The 23,150-nt window shown below is 40.8% G+C and overlaps 1 protein-coding gene across 1 annotated transcript in view; it reads left to right on the top strand.

Annotated features, from left to right (window-relative positions):
• The window catches only part of LOC124115228 (atrial natriuretic peptide receptor 1-like), a 371,546-nt gene that overhangs the window by 3,077 nt on the left and 345,319 nt on the right, over positions 1–23,150 (top strand). Inside the window, exon 2 of the mRNA XM_048395753.1 lies at positions 1,282–2,400. Coding sequence (XP_048251710.1) covers positions 1,725–2,400 — 676 coding nt within the window. The 5' untranslated portion in view covers positions 1,282–1,724. The remainder of the gene's footprint in view (positions 1–1,281; positions 2,401–23,150) is intronic.

Here is a 23,150-nt window from a genome sequence, read left to right as displayed (position 1 = left end):
GTGTGTGTGTGTGTGTGTGTGTGCGTGTGTTTCGTTTGCTGTGTGTTTCGTTTGCTGCTAAATAATCTCAACCAGACAATCCAGTGATTGATATATGTGAGTAACGCCTCCGCTTACGATGACGTGATGTCCACTTAACCCCCGAGTCTAGCTGTCCGACCAATTTAGCCGTATCCGGCAGGGAAAACCTGCAGGAGACCACCTCAAACCCAAAATACCCTCAGGGGAAATATACTTTATAGGAACAGCTCGGCGTTATAACGAGGCCGGTGTTAAAGATCGGTACGGTGACAGATCAGTCTTATACCAATAAACCTTCAGTGAGTGAGGGACTTCGGTTTGATGCCGCTTTGAACGGCATTTCAGTGATATATAAAGAAAACCCGAAAAGATGCATTAATACGAATCGAACCATAATGATCTAATCAGGGCCTAGCTGGGATTCGAACCCAGGACCATCTGTTTCTGGTACGCAAGGGGTGCAACTTCAGTTGTCTTTAGTCACTGGGGGAAGGGGGGGGGGGGGGGGGGCAAGGTGGGTGAGGATAGTCGTTAAATGAGTAGTACATCAGTCACATACAGCATCATTACTAAATACTTATCAGGGTATTTATTTGTAGTGTTATTATGAGTAGGGACATACAGTGTGAACCCTTATTGACAAAAACTTGGATTATCACCAACCCCGCACACATGCACACACATGCACACACATGCACGCACGTACACGCGCGTTAACAGAAAGGCATTCTCTGCCAGCATACTTTACCGTCCTCAGTTCTGTTTGATAACAACCGAATCTTAGATGCTGCATTTCGAGTCATTTAGCCATGTTAGGATCCGGTAATCGGCGGTTTGAATCCAAACTTCCCGGAACATGATCTATGGTCTGCATTGCACCTGTCACCACGTGTTTCACCAATGAACATCTGTGACTCGGGTGACGTGAGGCTTTGCTGTTCCCGTAGGCTGTGACGCACTGCGGCTTTAGACCAAACACGCCCACGCCCTCACAACATTAACACTGACAGAAACTAGTCTCAAAGAATCTGAGTTACCTAGATGTAATGAAGTTGTCATAATTCCATCCTCATCATATCTGTTCTAGACATTGTAAAGGTCACCAGTAACAGGATGTCTTGTAGACGATGTTAATTATATGGCCGATACTCTCTTGCAAATATGTTTGGAATTAATTATTAATCGAGGCATAATACTGTAATAATATATTTCAAATATATGAACATGTTTAGCAAATATATCTATTTCTCTTTGAACAAGCCGTCGGAGGACACAGTCGGGATAATACAGGTGCATACAACCAAGTGCTGACGCCAGTGTTTTAGCTGCCGGATCCAATAGTTTGATTGTATTCTACAAACAACAGCTGGATAGACTAGCTGAAGCGTAAGTGTTGTGTTCGTACTGTTCTAACATACTGGGGATATATTCATACTGGTTGGAATACTCAGAAATGTGCAAGTATTCTTGGAATGAACAGTGAGTATTGTGCACGCGTTACCTGAACCGAGATTAAAAGGAAACTACAAGTGCATATCATTCGAACATACCGGAGAGTGTAGTTTCATACCACCTACTTGGATCTATATACTGTGGTGTATCTAAAAGGAGTATCTTCAGATCGTAACAAGCTCAGGACATATTGGATACATCGCATTTCATTGGAAATATTTCAAACTTGGAGACAAAAAAGAATTGGAATCATGTATTGTTCGAGTTTCGCAACGTTTGTTGCATTTATGGTTTCCATGGCAACTGCTGCCAATACCGTCGCCAAAATTGCCGTTTTATTACCAGCAGATGAAAGGCATTTGTTTTCCATAAAACGGGTGGCACCCGGATTGGAAGTTGCAAAGGACAGTGTCACCAAAACGAAAATCTTGGAAAACACCAAGCTGACCATCCAGTATGGCGACTCCAAGTGTTCCAACGCTGAAGGAATGAACCAAGCCGTGACGTTCTACGCAGAAAAGAACGTCGACGTCTTCTTCGGGCCGTGTTGCGACTACGCAGCGGCGCCGGTTGCTAGGCAGGTGGCGTATTGGAACACGCCGTTGCTAACAGCCGGTGCCATGGCCAAGGATTTTGGTACAAAGGCCAAGAAGGAGTTTTCAGTGTTGACCCGTGTTGGTGCTAATTTCAATTCGCTTGGAGATTACCTGATAAAGGTGTTCAACTATTATGACTGGAGTCGGATAATGCTGTTGTACAACCCCAATGGCAGAGAAAACGTCATGCACCGATTTTGTCACATTGCTACCGATGGTGTTCACTTTGCATTGAGAACTTCAAAGAACTTTACCCACACTTTCCACAAATTCCACAAGATTGAAGAAATCATTGACAGCCTTCCAGAAAAGCTTGGCAGAGATTACGGAGGTAAGGCTATATTTTCTAACACATATTGTGCTTTATCTCATTTTCATACATTCTGTTTAATTCCCTTTGAACTTGAAATACATATTTTACCATACATGTCCCTCATGCGATTATACCGTGAGCAGTTTACGTTCAGGGCTACACACTCATACCATGAAAGAATTGAATTTTGATATTGTGTTTGATGTTTTGCATGTGAAGGTTATCTTACAGTGCATATCAAGGAGGAGGCTGACCATTGCATAACACATTGGTGCCGTATCAAATGTGTTAAAATGTACAGGGCAAGGCGATGGCTTTGCACATCTCTTGGACCCTGTTCTGTAAGTGGAAAGCAAATGTTTAAATTCTTTCTTTGACGGAAATATCATGCCTTGACAGTATAGAATATCAGAGGAACTCCAAGACGCATCTGAAGACAATGCGTTATTACTTTTATTGACTTTGTCTGTGTGCGCTATGGCCATGATACCGGCTTGGTGATCAGCTACATATGAATGGAATTATTATTATTATTATTATTATTATTATTATTATTATTATTATTATTATAATTGTTATTATTCTTATTATCTAGTCAATCACATTAACGTCAAAAGTAACAGCAAATTCAATGACATAAATTATTTCATTTGATTTACCAATATGGGCAAGATCAGGTTTGTTGGCGTGGATTGGCTGAGGCTGTATACGGGCCTATTCAAAAGAATTGTGTATTGATCATTTTCCATGAGGCCCTCTACATGTTCAGGATCGTACCAAGGATGGACCCTGCCAAAACCACACGCATGGCGAAGACGGTAATAAAATGATCGAGCCACTCGTCCATGTCGCTTGAGATACTTTGATTGTTCCAAAGCTGAGCAATCACAGAAAATATTTTGGACAGTCTCATTAAATTCATTGCATGATCTACATTTAATATTTACATTTTGATGCAAAATCACACATTGACGGTTTCGAGTGGGAAGTGAATGGTCTTCAACAGCAAACAGAAAGCCTTCGATTTAACTTTTCAGGCCAGCCGACTTCATCCTTGCGAGGGACTCTGCGGGAAGATTATCTTCTCAAAACACTGCACATAAACTAAATGCATTGGTCGTTTAGATAGCTTCTTTGAAAAACTGAGTCTAGGCCGATTTGATATAGCACTTCGCTTGGTTGACACTCATTTCTGTACCGTCCAGCAGTACAGAACCATCAACAAAATCAACATTGACATTGATATATACATTATATTTCATATAATCTTCTCTCGGTTGGAAATCAAGAGATACATTATTTCAATCTTCAAAATAATACCATTTATTTTCAGGCGCAATGAGACGAAATAATGCTGTACTGTATAGAGTAAGGCCAAATGACGTCTCTAATTGACAACGTTGTGTCAATGAGACAACAGCTTGACTTAATGGTGATGTATGGGCGAAATGGATATATGAAAGATGCTTGAAACTAGGTGTCATTATTTAGACGTGCAGCATTCACTCGGGAAACGATATTATAAATTCATTCTAAACCTTATACATGTGAGAAGTATGGCATTTATTATGCGAACAATCCTGCTTGTATCTTAGAATGTCACACGTGAACAACAACAATTGCTGCCAATTAGGAAATCTTCATGGAAGTTGTATTTCAGTTGCAACCATTGTTAAAATTATATTAGAATATCACGTTAACGTTAAAATTAGAATATATTGTAGGAGAGTTTCATATGAACTGCAACCGTTGTTGCAAATTAGAAAATCTTGTAAAATAGTTTGAAATTAACTGCAACCGTTGTTGAAAATTAGAATAACTTGCAGAAGAGTTTCATATGAACTGCAACCGTCGTTGCAAATTAGAAAATCTTGTAAAATAGTTTGAAATGAACTGCAACCGTTGTTGAAAATTAGAATATCTTGTAGAAGAGTTTCATATGAACTGCAACCGTTGTTGCAAATTAGAATATCGTGTAGAAGAGTTTCATATGAACTGCAACCGTTGTTGCAAATTAGAATATCGTGTAGAAGAGTTTCATATGAACTGCAACCGTTGTTGAAAATGTGGACATAACGGGAAATTGTTTCATATGAACTGCAACCGTTTGCTTGCAAATTAGAAAATATCGAAGAAGAAAGTCATGCGAACTGCAGCCATTGTTGAAAATTGGGAAATCTCGTGGAAGAGTCTCACGTGAACTGAAACCGTTGATAAAATTTAAATAATAAAGTGTCCAAGATTACACATAGAAGAGTTTAGTTCAAATTCGGACCCTTCTTGCATCTTCGAATTACAGGAGAAACAGCTACATTCACGTTTAGTGCAATATATGTGTACACTTATGTAAGCCTGGGCAATATATATAGTAAACTACGTTTATAACGAACACGCTTATAACGAACTGACGGATAAAGCGAACTTACTTTTTAACCCGACCATTTGCTGTAGTCATGCTGTATATCTGCTTATAACGAACTACGGTTATAAAGAACTAAAATTAGTGGTCCCTTTGAGTTCGTTATATCTGAAGTTTACTGTATATGAATTACAGTAGACTACGGTTATAACGAACACGCTTCTAACGAACTGACGGATAAAGCGAACTTACTTTTTAACCCGACCATTTGTTGTAGTTATGCTGTATATATGCTTATAACGAACTACGGTTACAACGAACTAAAATTAGTGGTCCCTTTGAGTTCGTTATATCTGAAGTTTACTGTAAATGAATTACAGTAGACTACGGTTATAACGAACACGCTTCTAACGAACTGACGGATAAAGCGAACTTACTTTTTAACCCGACCATTTGCTGTAGTCATGCTGTATATATGCTTATAACGAACTACGGTTATAACGAACTAAAATTAGTGGTCCCTTTAAGTTCGTTACATCCGAAGTTTACTGTATATGAATTTATTAAAGGTTGTGTTTTTCTATAACAGCAGCCATCATTTAAGGGGGCATTGCATCACATTGTGATGCTCTTTTCCATCCTAGGCCTGATTGTTATAGCTGGCTGAATCTAAATCTATTATGTCGCCTCTTTCAACCTCCGTATTGCTCTACATAATAAACATTGTCACAAAAACATTATGTTAACCGTCTGGCTCCTAAATTAGTCTGGATGCAACAGATGTTCATTGATTAACAACAATGGTGACTTAAATACACATGTAGGTGTGGGATAAATATTCGCATCACGGTAGCTGGCCATATAGCTGTATCAAAGTGTGGTATATTATAATGCCTGATATTGATATTGATATTGACAAATTTGCATTGATAATACAGGCTTTTCTATGGAATCCCAGAAGAAACATTGTCACGCTGTCACATTGTTGCTTTTGGCCCTTATAAAACAAGCAAGTATACAAAAACATTACCAAAGCTCGACGTTTTGGCATTTCGTCGCATTGTCGTATTACCACGCTTTGAATAATATTTCATTTTATTTTACCAAAGTGCGACAATGATTGTCTATCAACAAATGGGCGACAACGCGGCAATGTGACATTATCAATATGGTATCGTATGACGACAACGCGACGTCTCTTCTAGGATTCCATATTTTTCACAGTAGGGCAGGAATTTACAACAAGCCCGGGGTTTGACGTCATGAACACCGTCTCCCGCCGTCCGGGTACGATGACACGCAAGTCCAACAAGTCTTACCACAAGACGGGTTTTTTTCTGAAATAAAGTTCTACATCAGTACTTGTCGGGATAAAGATGGGTGTATAACTGTAGTAGCCACGTGGGACTTCGCGGTAGAATTTGACCTCTGTACTTATGCACGGCGTAACAACTAATTGGATGCGGCCGTTAGGCTCAAGTGAGGTCGTGTCATCATGACCCTATGACGTGATCGTTGCTCACTCTTTCAGCCTCTGGTTTTTGCCTGGTCTAGATTAAATTGTTACGGTCGGGAATATCGAGACGTTACATGACATTCAAGCATTAGCATAGCGAAGACATGAACCGGACTTAACAGAGTAAGACCCCTTTAATGAGGACACCCTGTTTTCCGGATGATACATGAAGTGAGTTAGTGAGTGTGGCTTTTAGAGCGACAGTCGAGCTATATCGCGACAGGAGACGCAAGAGTGAGTGAGTTGGGTTTAACGCCGCTTTTAACAGTATTCCAGTCATATCACGGCGTGTCAGCTTAATGTGGGAGGAAAACCCGAAGTGATGCAGGTCTCGGACGTTTACCACTTTGGTGAAACCCACGAGCACTGGTATGGTGCTGACAAACTTAGAAACATAAACGGGGCGAACCCACAATCAAAAGTTTCTGGCGTGCACAAGGGACGCAACTCTGCACAGCGACTTGCGGCGCCATAGACAACGTATCCTAGCATACATTTATTTAAAATGTTCTGGAAATCATTTCGTTTCTTCCGAAAGCGGGGAAGAGCGAAGAGGCCGCTTGTCTAAGGCCGGAATTCGCTGTGCAGAGTTGCGTCCCTTAGGAGAGCCAGAATCTCATTTTCGCCAAAATTGTTTCTAGAGTTGTTAGCACAATACCCGTACTCTTGGGCTTCACCAAAGTGGTAAACGTTACTGCATAATTTCAGGCTCCCCCCCCCTCATCTAGTAGTCGTTCGATATTCATTTTGAAAGTATGGTGTACAATTTGTCCGTTCAGCCTACCATATGATAAATTTTAGAAACTAAAATTCAATTACATATGTTATTTACTCCGCCGCATTAGTATTTTGATTGTGTCAGATGGTTCATGGACAGAACACGGTAATAATAACTATAACAAGAACAACGTAACAGCTGTTGCACGAGCTCCATGCAGATATATAATTGTGTTTAATGGACCCTCAATATGGACATGCTTTAATGCATAAGTTCAACATCAGCAAATAATTCATGTAATTTTGGCATGGTAACTAGTTCCTTTGTTCGCATCTTTCGTCGTTTACTCTGAAACAGGCATGTTGTATGCAGTGACCGTTGATTGCCTAATATAAGATGCTTGCACAAATTACTTGTTAACTACTTGTGTTTATCAAGCAGAACAGAAGATGTTTATTCCTTCGATCTCAATTCGTTTTAACAGACGTGGTTAAGGTTGATCCATAATTTATATGGTTTCACTTCCCTCCAATCAAGCCTCACCTGGGTGCTTATTAGCGTTTATTGATGATTCTTGGAATGAGAATTGATTTCCTGTTTCTGTCCTGATTGCACACTGGTGTATTATTGAACATGTACATGGGGATGGCAGAGTCGGACATGCGCTAAATTGGTCTTCTTACAAATGTAAATAGGGTACAGGAATCAACGCCAGGTGTTCTCCAGATAGTCGATCCAATTCCAGCAGCACAATGAAATATTGCAGTTTAACTTATCTTAATTTTGACACAGGAGGGGATGCCGAGAGCCTGACGCTTAGTCTCTGAAAATATCAAAATTTGCAAGAAACAATAACTCCATTTAAACTGAATAGGAGCCCAAGTGATGGGAGATTCTGATCATGAGCGTGAGGTAAATCTAGACTTGCTTCTTTTAGGGCTTTCCCATAAAGGAAATGGCTCGGCGGAAGGGACAATGATATGGTTCTTATGATACCGATGACGTGGTTTTGTGTTTAAAGACTTCATTATAAGTATCAGGTATTAAATACTAGGGCGTTCTGTAATATATTAATCCAATATTGGGGAATTGTTTTTAGCACTGTGGGACGTATTGCTGAGTGCGTGAGTGAGCATGGTTTTACGCCGCTTTTAGCAATATTCCAGCAATATCACGGCGGGGGACACCAGAAATGAGCTTCACGAATTGTACCGATATCGGAGATCGGACCCGGGTCTTCGGCGAGCAAACGCTTTAACCTCTAGGCTACCCGACAGCCCCTACGTGTTGCTGCGTGGGCGTTAGGGAACAAACGGCCGCTAATTTAAGGGAACAAAATTGTGCCGGGGAGAGCAGGATCCGCATCCCCATTTCCCGAACACCAGGTGTCATTCCTGATTTTCAGTGATCATTTCATCTAATATTCATCACTATTTTCACTGCCTGTGCCTATGTCTATTTTCTTTACGTTTTGTTCCTCTACGGTACCCGGGGTAGAATGTGTCCCCTGCACCCCACTGATGGTCGTAAAAGGCGACAAAATTGTGTCGGCAGAGGAAGGGAGTCGGATGGTTGAGGACGCCGGAACCGGCAAAAGTGTTCCTGTCCAACACACCATTTTGACCCCAACTTTGCCTAGACGGTGGTAGGAAGGGCCCGGTAATATCTCATGAGTGAGTTGGGTTTAACGCCGCTTTTAACAGTATTACAGTTATATCATGGCATGTCAGCTTAATTTTGGAGGAAAGCCCGAAGTGATGCAGGTCTCAGACGTTTACCGCTACGGTGAAACCAACGAGCATGGGTATTGTGCTGACAAACCTAGAAACATAATCCGGGCGAACCGGGATTCGAACCCACAATCATAGGTTTCCGGCGTGCCCAAGGGACGCAATTCTGCACAGCGAATCGCGGCGCCTTAGACGTTGGTCATGCCAAGCCCTGTGGGTCATTATTACCTTGCACAAGTTTGTCAAAATGTTGAAATAACTTGTTTTAGTCTTGGTCAAATGATGTTTTACTTTAATTCCAAATGTATAGTTTTATTTTCTAATTTGTGTAGAGTCGTATGCCCAGAAGGCTTCTCGTGAGGCAATCAAGTGGAGTCTTGACTACTGCTTGAGTATAACATTCCCGTATCCCTATGTGGTTAGTTTGCTGGAATACCACTTCCATGTGGCATCACCCTTGTTGGCGCTCCGTTGTGGGCAGGGAACAGGTTTGCTGAATACAACCATGGGAAAAATCCTAAAAAAAACTGGCAACACTCAGAATCTGATTCTGAGCTCGATCCATCTTACCATGAAATTGTGACCAGGTTCTTGTATTCCGAGAGGGGTACTTGTCCTCGGTTCAATAAAATAGAAGCTGAAGGTGACCGTACTCTAGCTTCGTTTCCACCATTTCTCTTTGAAACAGGACTCAAGGGTAATGCTGGTGATTCGAAGGATGTTAAGAAACAACGATCTGGAGGTCTTTTCAGAGAATGTACAAGGAACAAGCCATCAATTTAATGACTTCAACAGAATTGGTTGACATACCCGTCAGGTGTTCTGCATACAAGACCCTTAATTTCAGCAAAGGCCTGTCCGTGACCGTTATCGGTCTGGCTGAAGAAGGCATTGAAGAAAGTGTTTAATAACTTCGCAGTCAATGTGTGTTTGAAGCCAAACGATTCACATATCGCAATGATGGACGCGTGTTTTCTTCAAATACATATCTGTTGACCCACTTCTCTACCAAGTTCCATTAAAGTTGGTTGTTTCTCCATGCATCTACATCCCATGATGTCAAAATGTCAGAAATTTAAGTTTACTTGCTCCAGATGTGGCGAAACTGATCATGGCGGTAATACTTGTACTCGGCCATTTAAATGTTCCAACTGTAAAGAACCCGAAATTAAAGAATTAAATGCGAGCAAAAGATAAGCTACGCCGATGCCAGGAAACAAGCAAAAGCAGTCACATCCGCTAACACTACAGGGCATTCTATTGCCTCTGTAGTTAAAACAGTTCCAGTAGTTCAAACAACATCAGTTCACTGTCTGACAGATCACTCATAGACAGTAGGAGACAAGCCAAAGCCAGTTTCTGACATCCAACATAACTAACCTAAGACAAACAAAGTTAGTGCTCCAATATTAACGAATGAAGCATCAACATCAACAGCGCCTGAAACAATCCCCATAAATAATAATGAGATTTATCTAATAATTCAAGACTCTACGATTTGCGTCACTGCACTTCCTATTATTCATTTTTTTTCCACCAATTAATGAAGCTACTGGAGAATCTACTGTTTTTGGTGAAGCAGGGAGCGATCCACAGCTCTGGTTCACTTCATACTAATCTTCAGGCTTGTGCAGTGCGATTAATTTTGCACATAACATTAACTGTGTGTTCTTTCGGCATTCCATTTTAAAACAAAATTCTGATCTTCAGAATCTATATGATCAGCTCCCTAAGCCCTACATCACCATGGACGATTTAAATGGACATAACTCTCTGTGGGGAAGTGCAAGTACAAACAATAAAGGGAAAGTCATTCAAGATTTTGTTTCTGTTAATAATTTATGTATTTTTAATGACAATTCAAGCACTAATTTACATCCTGCCAATAGAACAAAGTCTGTCGTTGATCTGTCCCTCACAGATTCCTATGTTGACAATGAGTTTGAATGTTCTGTACATGACCACCTTTGTGGAAGCTGTAAAACCGGATGATGACCACCTTTATCGCTTTGGAATTTTACCAAGGCAAATTGACAAATTGAAACCTGACAATTTCAGAAATGAACCAGATCCCATCCACTTAGTTTTCGGATGAACTAAACAATAATGCCGACCAAACAATTGCTATGTCCTCTGCGAATCCTCCTATTCGTAAACCATGGTTTAATAACGACTGCAAAGAAGCAAGAAAATGCATGTAAAAAAGCTGGAGAAGATTTCCGCAAACATCTTACTGTTCACTACTTGAATAATATTGAAGTTGAAAGTGCCAAGGCATGACGTGTTTATGAACAAAATAAGCGCCAATCTTAGAGGATTTTTTTCTTCAAAATTAATTCACGCACACCCATGCCCATGGTGTTGAACAAGGTTAAAAAAATTAGAGGCAAAGGTTCAAAATGTTCTGTACATCGTCTTAAAGAAGGTGACAAATTAATCAATGATCAATTTGACATTGCAATATACTTGGCGAAACTCTTGCCAAGAATTCTTCATCATCAAGTTATGTCCCTGAAATTTAGAGATATCAGAAACAACAGGAAAAGAAAAACGTTAATCTTGATTCTAACAAGTGTGAAGATTACAATGAAGTATTTTCAGTGTATGAGGAGCATACCGCTCTTAACAAAGCTCATGATACTGCAGCAGATGATGACAATATCCACTATCAGTTATCGAAGCATTTGCCTGTATCATGTCTTGAGTTACTGTTAGATATTTTTGAGCATAATTCTTTTGTAGTCCCCATACAAAAACTTGGCCGGGATATTACACATCCCTCAAATTATCGCCCTGTATCTTTAACCAGTTGTGATTGCAAAACCATCGAACGAATGGTGAAAAATAGATTAGTTTGGTATTTGGAAACCATTAATCATCTCACAAATTTTCAATGTGGTTTCCGGAAAAATAGAAGTACTATTGATCATTTAGTACGATTAGAATCCTTTGTTCAAAATGTTATAGTTAATAAAAAACAAGTAGTATCAATTTTCTTTTATCTTGAGAAAGCATACGATAGTTCCTGGAAGCATGGCATTTTAAAGAATGTATATGATTGTAGCTTGAGAGGTCGTTTACCTCATTTCATATCACATTTTTTAACAGACAGGCAATTTCAATCCGAGTCGGCACAAGCCCGTCTGACATTATAAATATAATCAGGATCAGGTTGTCCAGCAAGGCAGTATTTTGTCTGTAACTTTTATTTAGTAAATAAAGGTTTTAAGTGATTCAATAAATGGATCACTTTTCGTCGATTTCTTGCCGTGGTAAAAATATGCATACAATAGTGCGGCAGTTACAAATCTGTCCAAACACAATTCACCAGACTTCTCTTTAAAACGGGTTTAACTTGTCTAAATAAAACAATAACTGTATATATCTGTGCAGAAAATATAAGCCACATAAAGACCCTACAATGTAACCGCTATCAAAGTTGTAAAGGATGCCATATTCTTGGGTCTCATCTTTGATCGCCATTTAACTTTCTTACCACATATTAAATCTCTTAACTAAATATCTGAAGGCCATCGATTTGTTGAAAGTTGTATCTAATTCAAACTGAGGAGATGATCAGACAATCATCTTACACTTAAACAGAAATTCCGATTCACGTGCAAAAGTAAACAGATCGGCAAGAAATGGAATACAGTTGGTGCTCATGAGTGAGTGAGTGGGTGAGTTGGGTTTAATGCTGCTTTTAACAATTTCCAGTTATATCGCGGCATGTCAGCTTAATGTGGTAGGAAAACTCTAAGTGATGCAGGTCTCAGACGTTTACCACTTCGGTGAAATTCCACGAGCACGGGTATGGTGCTGACAAACCTAGAAACATAATCGGGGCGAACCAGGATTCGAACCCACAATCATAGGTTTCTGGCTCGTCCACGGGACGCAACTCTGCACAGCGAATCGCGGCGCCTAAGACGACTGGGCCACCCGTGCTCCCTGGTATGCAACCAGTGAAGATCCGGGGTAGAATTGGTCTTCAACAACCCATCCTTGCCATAAAAGGCGACTATGCTTGTCGAAGAAGGTGACTAAAGGGATCGGGTGGTCAGGCTCGCTGACTTGTTTGATGCATATCATCGATCTCCAATGCGTGGATCGATGCTCATGATATTAATCACTGGATTGTCTAGTCAAGACTCGATTATTTACACACCGCCGTCATATAGTTTGAAAATTGCTGAGTGCGGCGTTAAACAACAAACCAATCAACCAATCATGGGTATGCCTTTTCCTTGCCTAAATATCACATCTCCAGATTTCACAATAATGTTTTCAATAAGGAAACCAATCTGTCGTGATTGGACATTAATCTACACGAATACACGGCATATATAGCCTATCTCTCAGGGGACCATCCGTGAAGAACAGATGGAGTTTATTCAGCCACCCTGGTAAAACACAAGATCTGCTTTGCACTGTCCTACGTTGTTCACTGTACAGAAATCAGGGGCGGTCGGGTAGCTTAGTGGTTAAAGCGTTTGCTAGTCACGCCGAAGACCCCGGTTCGATTCCCGACAATGTGTGAAGCCCATCTCTGGTGTCCCCCGCCGTGACATTGCTGGAATATTGCTAAAAGCAGCGTAAAATCAAACTCACTCACTCACTGTATAGAAAGCAGGGGCCCTGGTGTCCAAAGCGAGAAGGTCGATGAACTGCCGCTGACAAATAAATTGAATGTCAGATAGTTACGTTGTGTGACCTCCCTAAGTTTGTGTTACCGTGTACCTTTATCAACCCCTGGAAACATACAGGCACACTACCGACTAAACAGGCCATGGCGTATACAGCGAGTTATCATAGTATACATGGCGTCATATCCGGCATAGCATGGTCTATATAGCGACTTATCCGACATACATAGTGCGTCGAGCGCCATATCTGATAAAACAGTCCATATAGCGCCATATCCGATAAAACAGTCTACATAGCGCCACATCCGATAAAACAGTCCATATAGCGCCATTCCGATAAAACAGTCTATCTAGCGCCATATTCGATAAAACAGTATATATAGTGCCATATCCGATAAAACAGTCTATATAACGCCATATCCGATAAAACAGTCTATATAGCGCCATATCCGATAAAACAGTCCATATAGCGCCATATCCGATAAAACAGTCTATATAGCGCCATATCCGATAAAACATTCTATATAGCGCCATATCCGATAAAACAGTCCATATAGCGCAATATCCGATTAAACAGTATATATATAGCGCCATATCCGATAAAACAGTCTATATAGCGCCATATCCGATAAAACAGTCTATGTAGCGCCATATCCGATAAAACAGTCCTTATAGCGCAATATCCGATTAAACAGTATATATAGCGCAATATCCGATTAAACAGTATATATAGCGCCATATCCGATAAAACAGTCTATATAGCGCCATATCCGATATAACAGTCTATATAGCGCCATATCCGATAAAACAGTCCATATAGCGCCATTCCGATAAAACAGTCTATATAGCGCCATATCCAATAAAACAGTATATATAGTGCCATATCCGATAAAACAGTCTATATAACGCCATATCCGATAAAACAGTCTATATATCGCCATATCCGATAAAACAGTCCATAGAGCGCCATTCCGATAAAACAGTCCATATAGCGCCATATCCGATAAAACAGTCTATATAGCGCCATATCCGATAAAACATTCTATATAGCGCCATATCCGATAAAACAGTCCATATAGCGCAATATCCGATTAAACAGTATATATAGCGCCATATCCGATAAAACAGTCTATATAGCGCCATATCCGATAAAACAGTCTATATAGCGCCATATCCGATAAAACAGTCCTTATAGCGCAATATCCGATTAAACAGTATATATAGCGCAATATCCGATTAAACAGTATATATAGCGCCATATCCGATAAAACAGTCCATAGAGCGCCATTCCGATAAAACAGTCTATATAGCGCCATATCCGATAAAACAGTATATATAGTGCCATATCCGATAAACAGTCTATATAACGCCATATCCGATAAAACAGTCCTTATAGCGCCATATCCGATAAAACAGTCTATATAGCGCCATATCCGATAAAACAGTCTATATAGCGCCATATCCGATAAAACAGTCCTTATAGCGCAATATCCGATTAAACAGTATATATAGCGCAATATCCGATTAAACAGTATATATAGCGCCATATCCGATAAAACAGTCTATATAGCGCCATATCCGATAAAACAGTCTATATAGCGCCATATCCGATAAAACATTCTATATAGCGCCATATCCGATAAAACAGTCCATATAGCGCAATATCCGATTAAACAGTATATATAGCGCCATATCCGATAAAACAGTCTATATAGCGCCATATCCGATAAAACAGTCTATATAGCGCCATATCCGATAAAACAGTCCTTATAGCGCAATATCCGATAAAACAGTCTATATAACGCCATATCCGATAAAACAGTCTATATATCGCCATATCCGATAAAACAGTCCATAGAGCGCCATTCCGATAAAACAGTCTATATAGCGCCATATCCGATAAAACAGTCTATATAACGCCATATCCGATAAAACAGTCCATATAGCGCCATATCCGATAAAACAGTCTATATAGTGCCATATCCGACATAACATGATGTGTTAAGCGTCATAGCCGATAAGAATATGAATAATAGAATCTTGGCCAGACTATCAAGTGATTGGCATCATCAGCATCGATCGACGCAAATGGGATACGACAACATGCATCAACCAAGTCAGCGAGTTTGACCACCATATCCCGTTAGTCGCCTCTTTCGACAAGCATAGTCGCCTTTTTACGGCAAGAAATTGTTGGATTTAACTGAAAAAACTACGCTAATTGGCAAAATATTGTTCTTTATTCGCATTGGTGTTATAAAAAATCCGCACGTTGGCTCCTTCCAGAAGCACTTGGCGCTTGTCTCTAACTGGTGGGAACCATTCATCATATCCCCAAAATCCCTGACAGTCTTCAAAAGCATTAGTCCTTAAACAGTAGTAAGGACATTAGTTATTTTTTTAGATGTTATCTTCTGCTGCTGTGAGGTTGTACAAGATCGATTTTACGTCGTGTGTGCACTCACAGATATAACACGTATCAAACAAAGTGATCATTTCTCTTTCTTAACAAGTTTACCAAGAAACCATGTACACTGAAACACCGTCAAGGGAACCATCGAGGATGTGAGTGAGTGAGTAAGTTGGGTTTTAACGCCGCTTTTAAACAGCATTCCAGTTATATCGCGGCGTGTCAGCTTAATGTGGGAGGAAAGCCCGAAGTGATGCAGGTCTCAGACGTTTACCACTTCGGTGAAACCCACGAGCACGGGTATGATGCTGACAAACCTAGAAACATAATCCGGGCGAACCGGGATTCGAACCCACAATCATAGGTTTCTGGCATGCCCAAGGGATGCAACTCTGCACAGCGAATCGCGGCGCCTTAGACGACTGGGCCATCCCTGCGCCCCCCCCCCCCCCCCCCCCCCCCCCCCCCCATCGAAGATATATCTACTTGCCCATAGTTCGAGCTAGAGAGAGTCATAATGTGCTGAAAAGAATTGTGTTCGCTTCTTGTTTAAGACCATTGTACTATTCTGACCACATCAAAAGAATGTGTTTATGAATAAAATAGTGATGATATTTGGAAATATCCTGCACATGTTCACCACAGACCATTTTGAAAGAATTACTAGGGTGTTGAATGTTGTAAACCTGATCACGCACATATTTTGCTGGACCGCCTCCGTGGTCAAGTGGTAGAGCGTCCGCCCGGAGAGCGGAAGGTCCGGGGTTCGATCCCCGGCCACGTCATATCAAAAGACGTTAAAAGATGGTACTTGTTGTTACCCTGTCTGGCGCTCGGCATTAAGGGGCTAAAACAAGGACTGGTCGGCTCGGAGTTTACTGTGTCTGAGTGGGGTATTCATGTTAAACTGCGGCATGGTATCTCAGTGAGCTAGCACTATAAATCGGCAGTCCGGATTAGTGCAAGCAGACACACACACACGCGTGCATACACTATGTATGTGCAATAATCTTGGACGCGACGTTAAACCCAATTTCACCTCACCTCACCTAGCATATTTTAATTGAGACTTGCCTCCATCTGATATTGTGACCAGAAATACACCAGTCACGTGGAAGACATCAAAGATTTAATGATAATCATTGTTTGTTTCATGTTTTACACCGCAGCAATATGCCAGCTATGAAAAATCGAATATGGACTCGACAATCCAGTGATTGATATAATGAGCAAAAATCTACGCCGTCAGAGTACGATGATACTCAATCAAGGAAGTCGATCCATAACGTTAATCAAGCATGGGAAGATGGAGATCAATTCTGACCAGGAATCGTCTTATATCGCGTTAGTGGAGTTCGAACTGAATATGTTTCTTATAATCATATTACCATCACATCATTCCCCTTTTCATATGGAAGCACTGAGTTATCGACATCGAGATTGATTTCACCTTCAGGGGATTCAAGGCTGATATGGGTCCTCAACAATCTATTGTTTGTCGTAGGAGGCGACTAACTTGATTCAGATGGTAAGGTTCGGTGACTTGGTTGATTGTGTGTCCAATCAAGAATCCCTTGAGACTTGAAGGTCATTAATGATCCTCGGTGACCAAGAGTGGCCTTGAATGGATCTGCAACGGCAGACCTGTAGCGTCCAGCATGTGCTACCAGATGTCTGTGTCTTAATGGAGCTGGTCTGTGTTGACATTTCCATTATTTCCGCAAAGGTTATACCATGTCACTGTTTGTTAACGTCAACATCCCGACGGTTTTTTTTCCGACGGCGTTTACAAGAGCGTACCGGTTCTGGCATATGACTGACGGCGTGCAAATTGTTTTTTGTGTGATGTTCCTTGCTGGTACGGTGGTGTGTCTCGTCACAATACCAGAAAAACTTTGAACCGTTATGCTATACATTATCGGCTTCAGAAGTTTCATTCCATACTCAATCAGACATAATTCCCACGTTCCAGACTGCATGTCATCCCTTGGAGCGGTGTCAGGACCCAAACCGGTCGATTTTACAAAAGTATTAACCTAGCCAAAAATGTCACGCAGTACGTTTGGGTAGAATATTAGCATCATTGACTGTCGCAACTCCGAAGAAAATGTCAGGCAAAAGAAAGTATACACCCATGTTTGATGGTGGCTAACACGAAACAAACAAGAACTTGTAATTGGATGGGGATGTATTTTACATGGTAACACAGATGTGTTTTCTTTTCTAAAGTTTGCAGTGCTATTGCGATTGTTTTCAGCCGAGTAATGTCTTGATAACGAGTGTGACGTTTTGGTCAAATCGACGTTTCAGATGCATATTTTTCTTTTGCCTTACAGTTTATAAAGGAACGTCTGAAACAAGTGTGCATTGCTATAAGTCAATTGATAAGCTACTTATACGTACGATGATTAAAGCATCACTCAATTTCTCCATGGCGATTAAGGAAAAGCTACGTTGGCATGAACAAGTGAATGTGATGGTTGATGGTTGTCCATCCTTTGTTCTTCTGTCTTCCCAATTGTTCAGCGTATATGTTTGTCTAACGTCCATACAAAATTTTGTCCTTGAAAAGGTTACAATTAAATATTTAAATATGCTACACCTTCTTATAATAGAAAAGACCCGTGAGAATCCGGATTAGAATAGGTCTTCAGCAACCCATGCTTGTCGTAAAAGGCGACTATGCTTGTCGTAAAAGGCGACTAACGGGATCGGGTGGTCAGCTCGCTGACTTGGTTGATGCATGTCATCGAACCCAATTGCGCAGATCGTTGCTCATGATATTAATCACTGGGTTGTCTGGTCCAGACTCGATTATTTACAGACTTGGTTGATGTATGTCATCGTATCCCAATTGGCTGGATATATGCTCATGATTGCCATCCCTTGGTTGTCTGGTCCGGACTCGATTATTTACAGACCGCTGTCATATAGTTTGACTATTGCTGAGTGCGGCGTAACACAACAAATACATATACCAGAATAGTTTCCAATCTACAAATATTGGAAGTATTTTTCACATGTTATATGTTGACCACCTTTCACAAACATATTTGGACGTCATCTTAGTGATGTGGAAAGGGGTTCTGTGACTTTTATAACGCTTTCAGAACTATTCTTACAATATCACGGATCAACACAAATGGTCGCCAAATCTCGAATCGAACCTGACCATACGTTTTAACCACTTTAAACCCAGTCCAAGCAAAGTTAAGGAATAGGATTGAAAGATCATAGTGAAGGTGATGTCTGGATTGATCCAATTACGCATCTGGTGCACGTCATGCCAAAGACTGACAAACTCGGATGCGATTGATTATAATTGACGGACAGGCAGAATCAATTCTCGCAAAGGAGCCCCCAATGTTCGCAGACAGACTTAGACGCTGCTGAACCAGCCAGGTCAAAGGCATCTGTAAGTGGCAGTCTAGTAGCTGTAGTATTATCAATGATGACATGCTTGACTGATTCATTTCAAATTCTAAATTCATTCACATCCGACGTTACGGTACAGATGCTGGGAGGTCCATAAAGAAAGTGAACTAAAAGAATAAAGAAGTTGAAATCCATAAGTTAACTCTGTCCTCATTCAAGTAAATTGTGTTACGTAATGTAGTGCCAGGGTTATCAGAGGTCCCGAGACACCTGGTTAAATGTTTCCAGAGGTCAGACTAGCATGTTCGATAGCAGGCATGTCGGCTTCAACATACCTACTTCAACATAGAAGCTTCAACAAACCAGTTTCAACATACCTGCTTCAACATATCAGTTTCAACATACCTGCTTCAAAATATCAGCTTCAACATATCAGTTTCAACATATCAGTTTCGACATATCTGCTTTAAAATGCCTGCTTCAACTGCTACCATCCAAGTATCTATGTCTTCTAAACGTTACCAATGGTCACTGGACGTCCATTTTACCGTTATTGGATGTTCTTCATCCCTGATTTAACATCCCCAAACCCTGTACCTTGAAATTCCAACTTCAGCATCCCAACATCTCAGCTTCAGACTCAAAGCATTCCAACGTCGTAGAAACGCAAAACTAAACTAAACACAGTGTTACATAATACAACTACATGTACGTCTAACTTTACAGATTTGATATGCATGTATAACCTATCGTCTAATCGGAATTATGTGTCCCGCGTAAAATGATTCTGTAAGTTCCGGGTCTTGGTGTACTTATATTACAGAACGTATTCACAAATAATCCGAAATGCCACGCTGCGAGAAGGTTATTTTTTTATATTTCCCATAGTCCTCTTGAGAGAGAATTTAGAAAAAAATGTTGGTATTCTGACTTCAAGTGGAGGCGTCAGCGCAGCTGATTTACAATTGAAATCATATCAGCTTAATTATCATGACGTCATGAACCATGGATGATGTCATCTTCAATTATGTTCCACATTGAGTTCATATGACGTCACGCTGCTATTGAAATCTTCACAAACAATAAAACAATGGAACGAGTGTTATAAGGAAGATACAGTATGGATGTCAACTTCTTAATTATGAGGAACACAACGTTTCGGAGAATATGCTTATTCACCTGATGAAGAGGTAAGTAAACTCCGACATGTTGTGTTCCTCATAAGAAACAAATTTTCATCTATAACTTATCTTCTGTGTATCAGTTCTGAATGCCATTCAAAGACTGTATTGCTATTCCTGATGAGACAATTGCTGAAATAATTTCATCTTTTCCGTTCCCTTACGAGTAATATAATGATGAGAACTCAAACAAGGACATATTACTACCATGACGGATGACCCCCTCCGTGGTCTAGTGGAAGAGCGTCCGCCCGAAGAGCGGAAGGTCCGGGGTTCGATCCCCGCCGCGTCATACCAAAAGACGTTAACAGATGGTACCCTGTCTGCCGCTCGGCATTAAGGGGCTAAAAAAGGACTGGACGGCTTGGAGTCAGTATACTGTGTCTGAGTGGGGTGTTCATGTTAAACTGCGGCATGGTATCTCAGTGAGCTAGCACTATAAATCGGCATCAGTCAGGACTAGTACAAGCAGCCACACACACACGTGCATGCACGTCGTTATATAAGTGCAATAATCTTGGACGCGACGTTAATTTCACCAAACCATGACTAATAGTTTATATAAGACTCGTATGCATCTGTTATCGGTGAGCTGTGAACATCGATACATACACCGTTCAATACAGTGTGAAGGGCCACACAATCCATCCCTCTCAAATATCAAATCTCGTGTGGTCAACAGCCTATTTATATATACATTACACTAATTTACCTTATCCATATGTAGTCCGCAACTCCGAGGGGAATCAGTGTCTGATTATAAACATACATTGTGTGCACAGAGCCAATTAAGCCTTGTAATCAGAATAGACAGATTATTTTGCGATTCTGTGTCGATCAGTCCTCCGTGGAAATGCGGGTTGGAATTGGTCTTCAACAACCCATGATTGTCGTAAGAGGCGACTAACGGGATCGGGTCGTCAGGCTCGCTGACTTGTAATTGTTTGATGCATATCGTCGTATCCCATGTGCATAGGCCGATGCTCATGATATCAGTCACTGGATTGTTATAAAGCTTGAATATTGCTGGATGCGGCGTTCAACAACAAACATAACAACTATTACGATAAAATGCCTATGACATTAATACTGCACTTCTGACCAACGTATCATATCGAGGCAGGTCTCAATTAAAAGATGTGTTTTGTTTGTTTGTTTGTTGTTTAACGCCGGGCCCAGACAATCCAGTGATTGACATCATGAGAATCGATCTACGCAATTGGGATCGATGACATGTATCAACCAAGTCAGCGATCCTGACCACCCGATCCCGTTAGTCGCCTTTTACGACAAGCATACATGTAGTCGCCTAAAAGATGTGTAATTGAACGTCAAACCAAACATTTGCAAACGTTATCAAAACGTTATGAAAACAGTCGCCGAAACACTGCAAACGCAATGTCCAAAACACAACTATGATACCCGTCTCAAACACATCACCATCGAAAAACTCGATATTGTTTGTTTTTAGCCACCATCAAACATGGATCTGTAATTTCTTTTGCCCCGGCAGTTTATCTGAAGATTTATATTAGCCCTATTTTTAAATTAACTGACACTGCACCTAAGTTGCACTTTTCAAGTTAAAAAACAAGGCAATTTTGCGATCACCGATTTTTCAATCTCATCGAACAGAATGATTAGCTCTGTCAGGAGCGCCAGACAATGAGAGAGGAAGCGATCGGAAGTATGGCAGCTGTGTCGGGACACAATATATGGGGCTATAACGCCCGGTGCGACCGAGCGTCCATGTCTATTACGGCAGTGCATCAGAGTTGTATTTATGGCAGCCTAGTGTCGCCATCAAACAGGCCGAGCCCCCAGATTGTGATATATTACCCGTAAAAATTTCCTGCCAAAACGCGCCAACCATTTTTTCATTTTCATATAGATTCTCAAACTCGTATCCTATTTCATTGTAACTGGTTTATCGTGACTATTTCGGTCTTCCATATTACCAATTTTGATCGAATCCAATTGTGATCACAGAAGATAAACAAGAGGCAAGCGATGTTTCTGTGCGTTTATGTGTGCCATGTTCAAATGCAGTATGGGGCTCTGCCGATTACTGCAAACTTATTGTTTTCTTGTTCGTTTTAAATCGGAATTAATCTTGCTGAAAATGATAAGCACGGGTGACTTTGTTGTCACGTTTCTCAATTACTCCAGTGCAGTTTGCAGAATATGTCCCTATCGAGTGGGAATTGCTTTTTGTAATAAAATGTCATCAGATCAGTAAAGCTCCTCGCCCTATGCAGCTGCCAAGCTTTACACACGACTAACTCGTCAAGATCCGGGTTAGAATAGTCTTCAGCAACCCATACTTGTCGTAAGAGGTGACTTAGGGATCGGGGGGTCAGTCTCGCTGACTTGGTTAATGCATGTCATCGTATCCCAATTGCGTTGATCGATGCTCATGATGTCAGTCACTGGAATGTCTGGTCCAGACTAGATTATTTACAGACAGTCGTCATATAGCTGGCGTTACCATCAAAAAAAAAGAAAAGACGGTGTCATAACCTATAAAATAAAAATAATATCTGGTGCCTTGACAGTTTTAGAGGAACTAACTTGCATCACAAATAGTATAGCTGTATTCCTTTGAAAAATCCAATCTGGTCAAACTTGACCTGTTGTCTGATGGACTGTGACAGACACCAGCTTTAAACAGGACGGAGCTATGTGGTGGGAGAGCGAATGGGCTTCGATTATTTGAATTTCACTGTAAATTTGCTGTGTAGATTTTTGAGATCCGCCGACAAAATTTTGCAGATATGAGATTTGACTCCGAGTCACATAACATTCAGACTATCCATGGACTTTCTTTAAAATG

Source organism: Haliotis rufescens, unplaced genomic scaffold (assembly GCF_023055435.1).
Source record: "Haliotis rufescens isolate VD_foot unplaced genomic scaffold, xgHalRufe1.0.p SCAF_14, whole genome shotgun sequence".
In the NCBI taxonomy this organism is placed as follows: domain Eukaryota; kingdom Metazoa; phylum Mollusca; class Gastropoda; order Lepetellida; family Haliotidae; genus Haliotis; species Haliotis rufescens.
The sequence above is the reverse complement of the archived record's forward strand: the minus strand, read 5'-3'. Positions and strand labels throughout refer to the sequence as shown.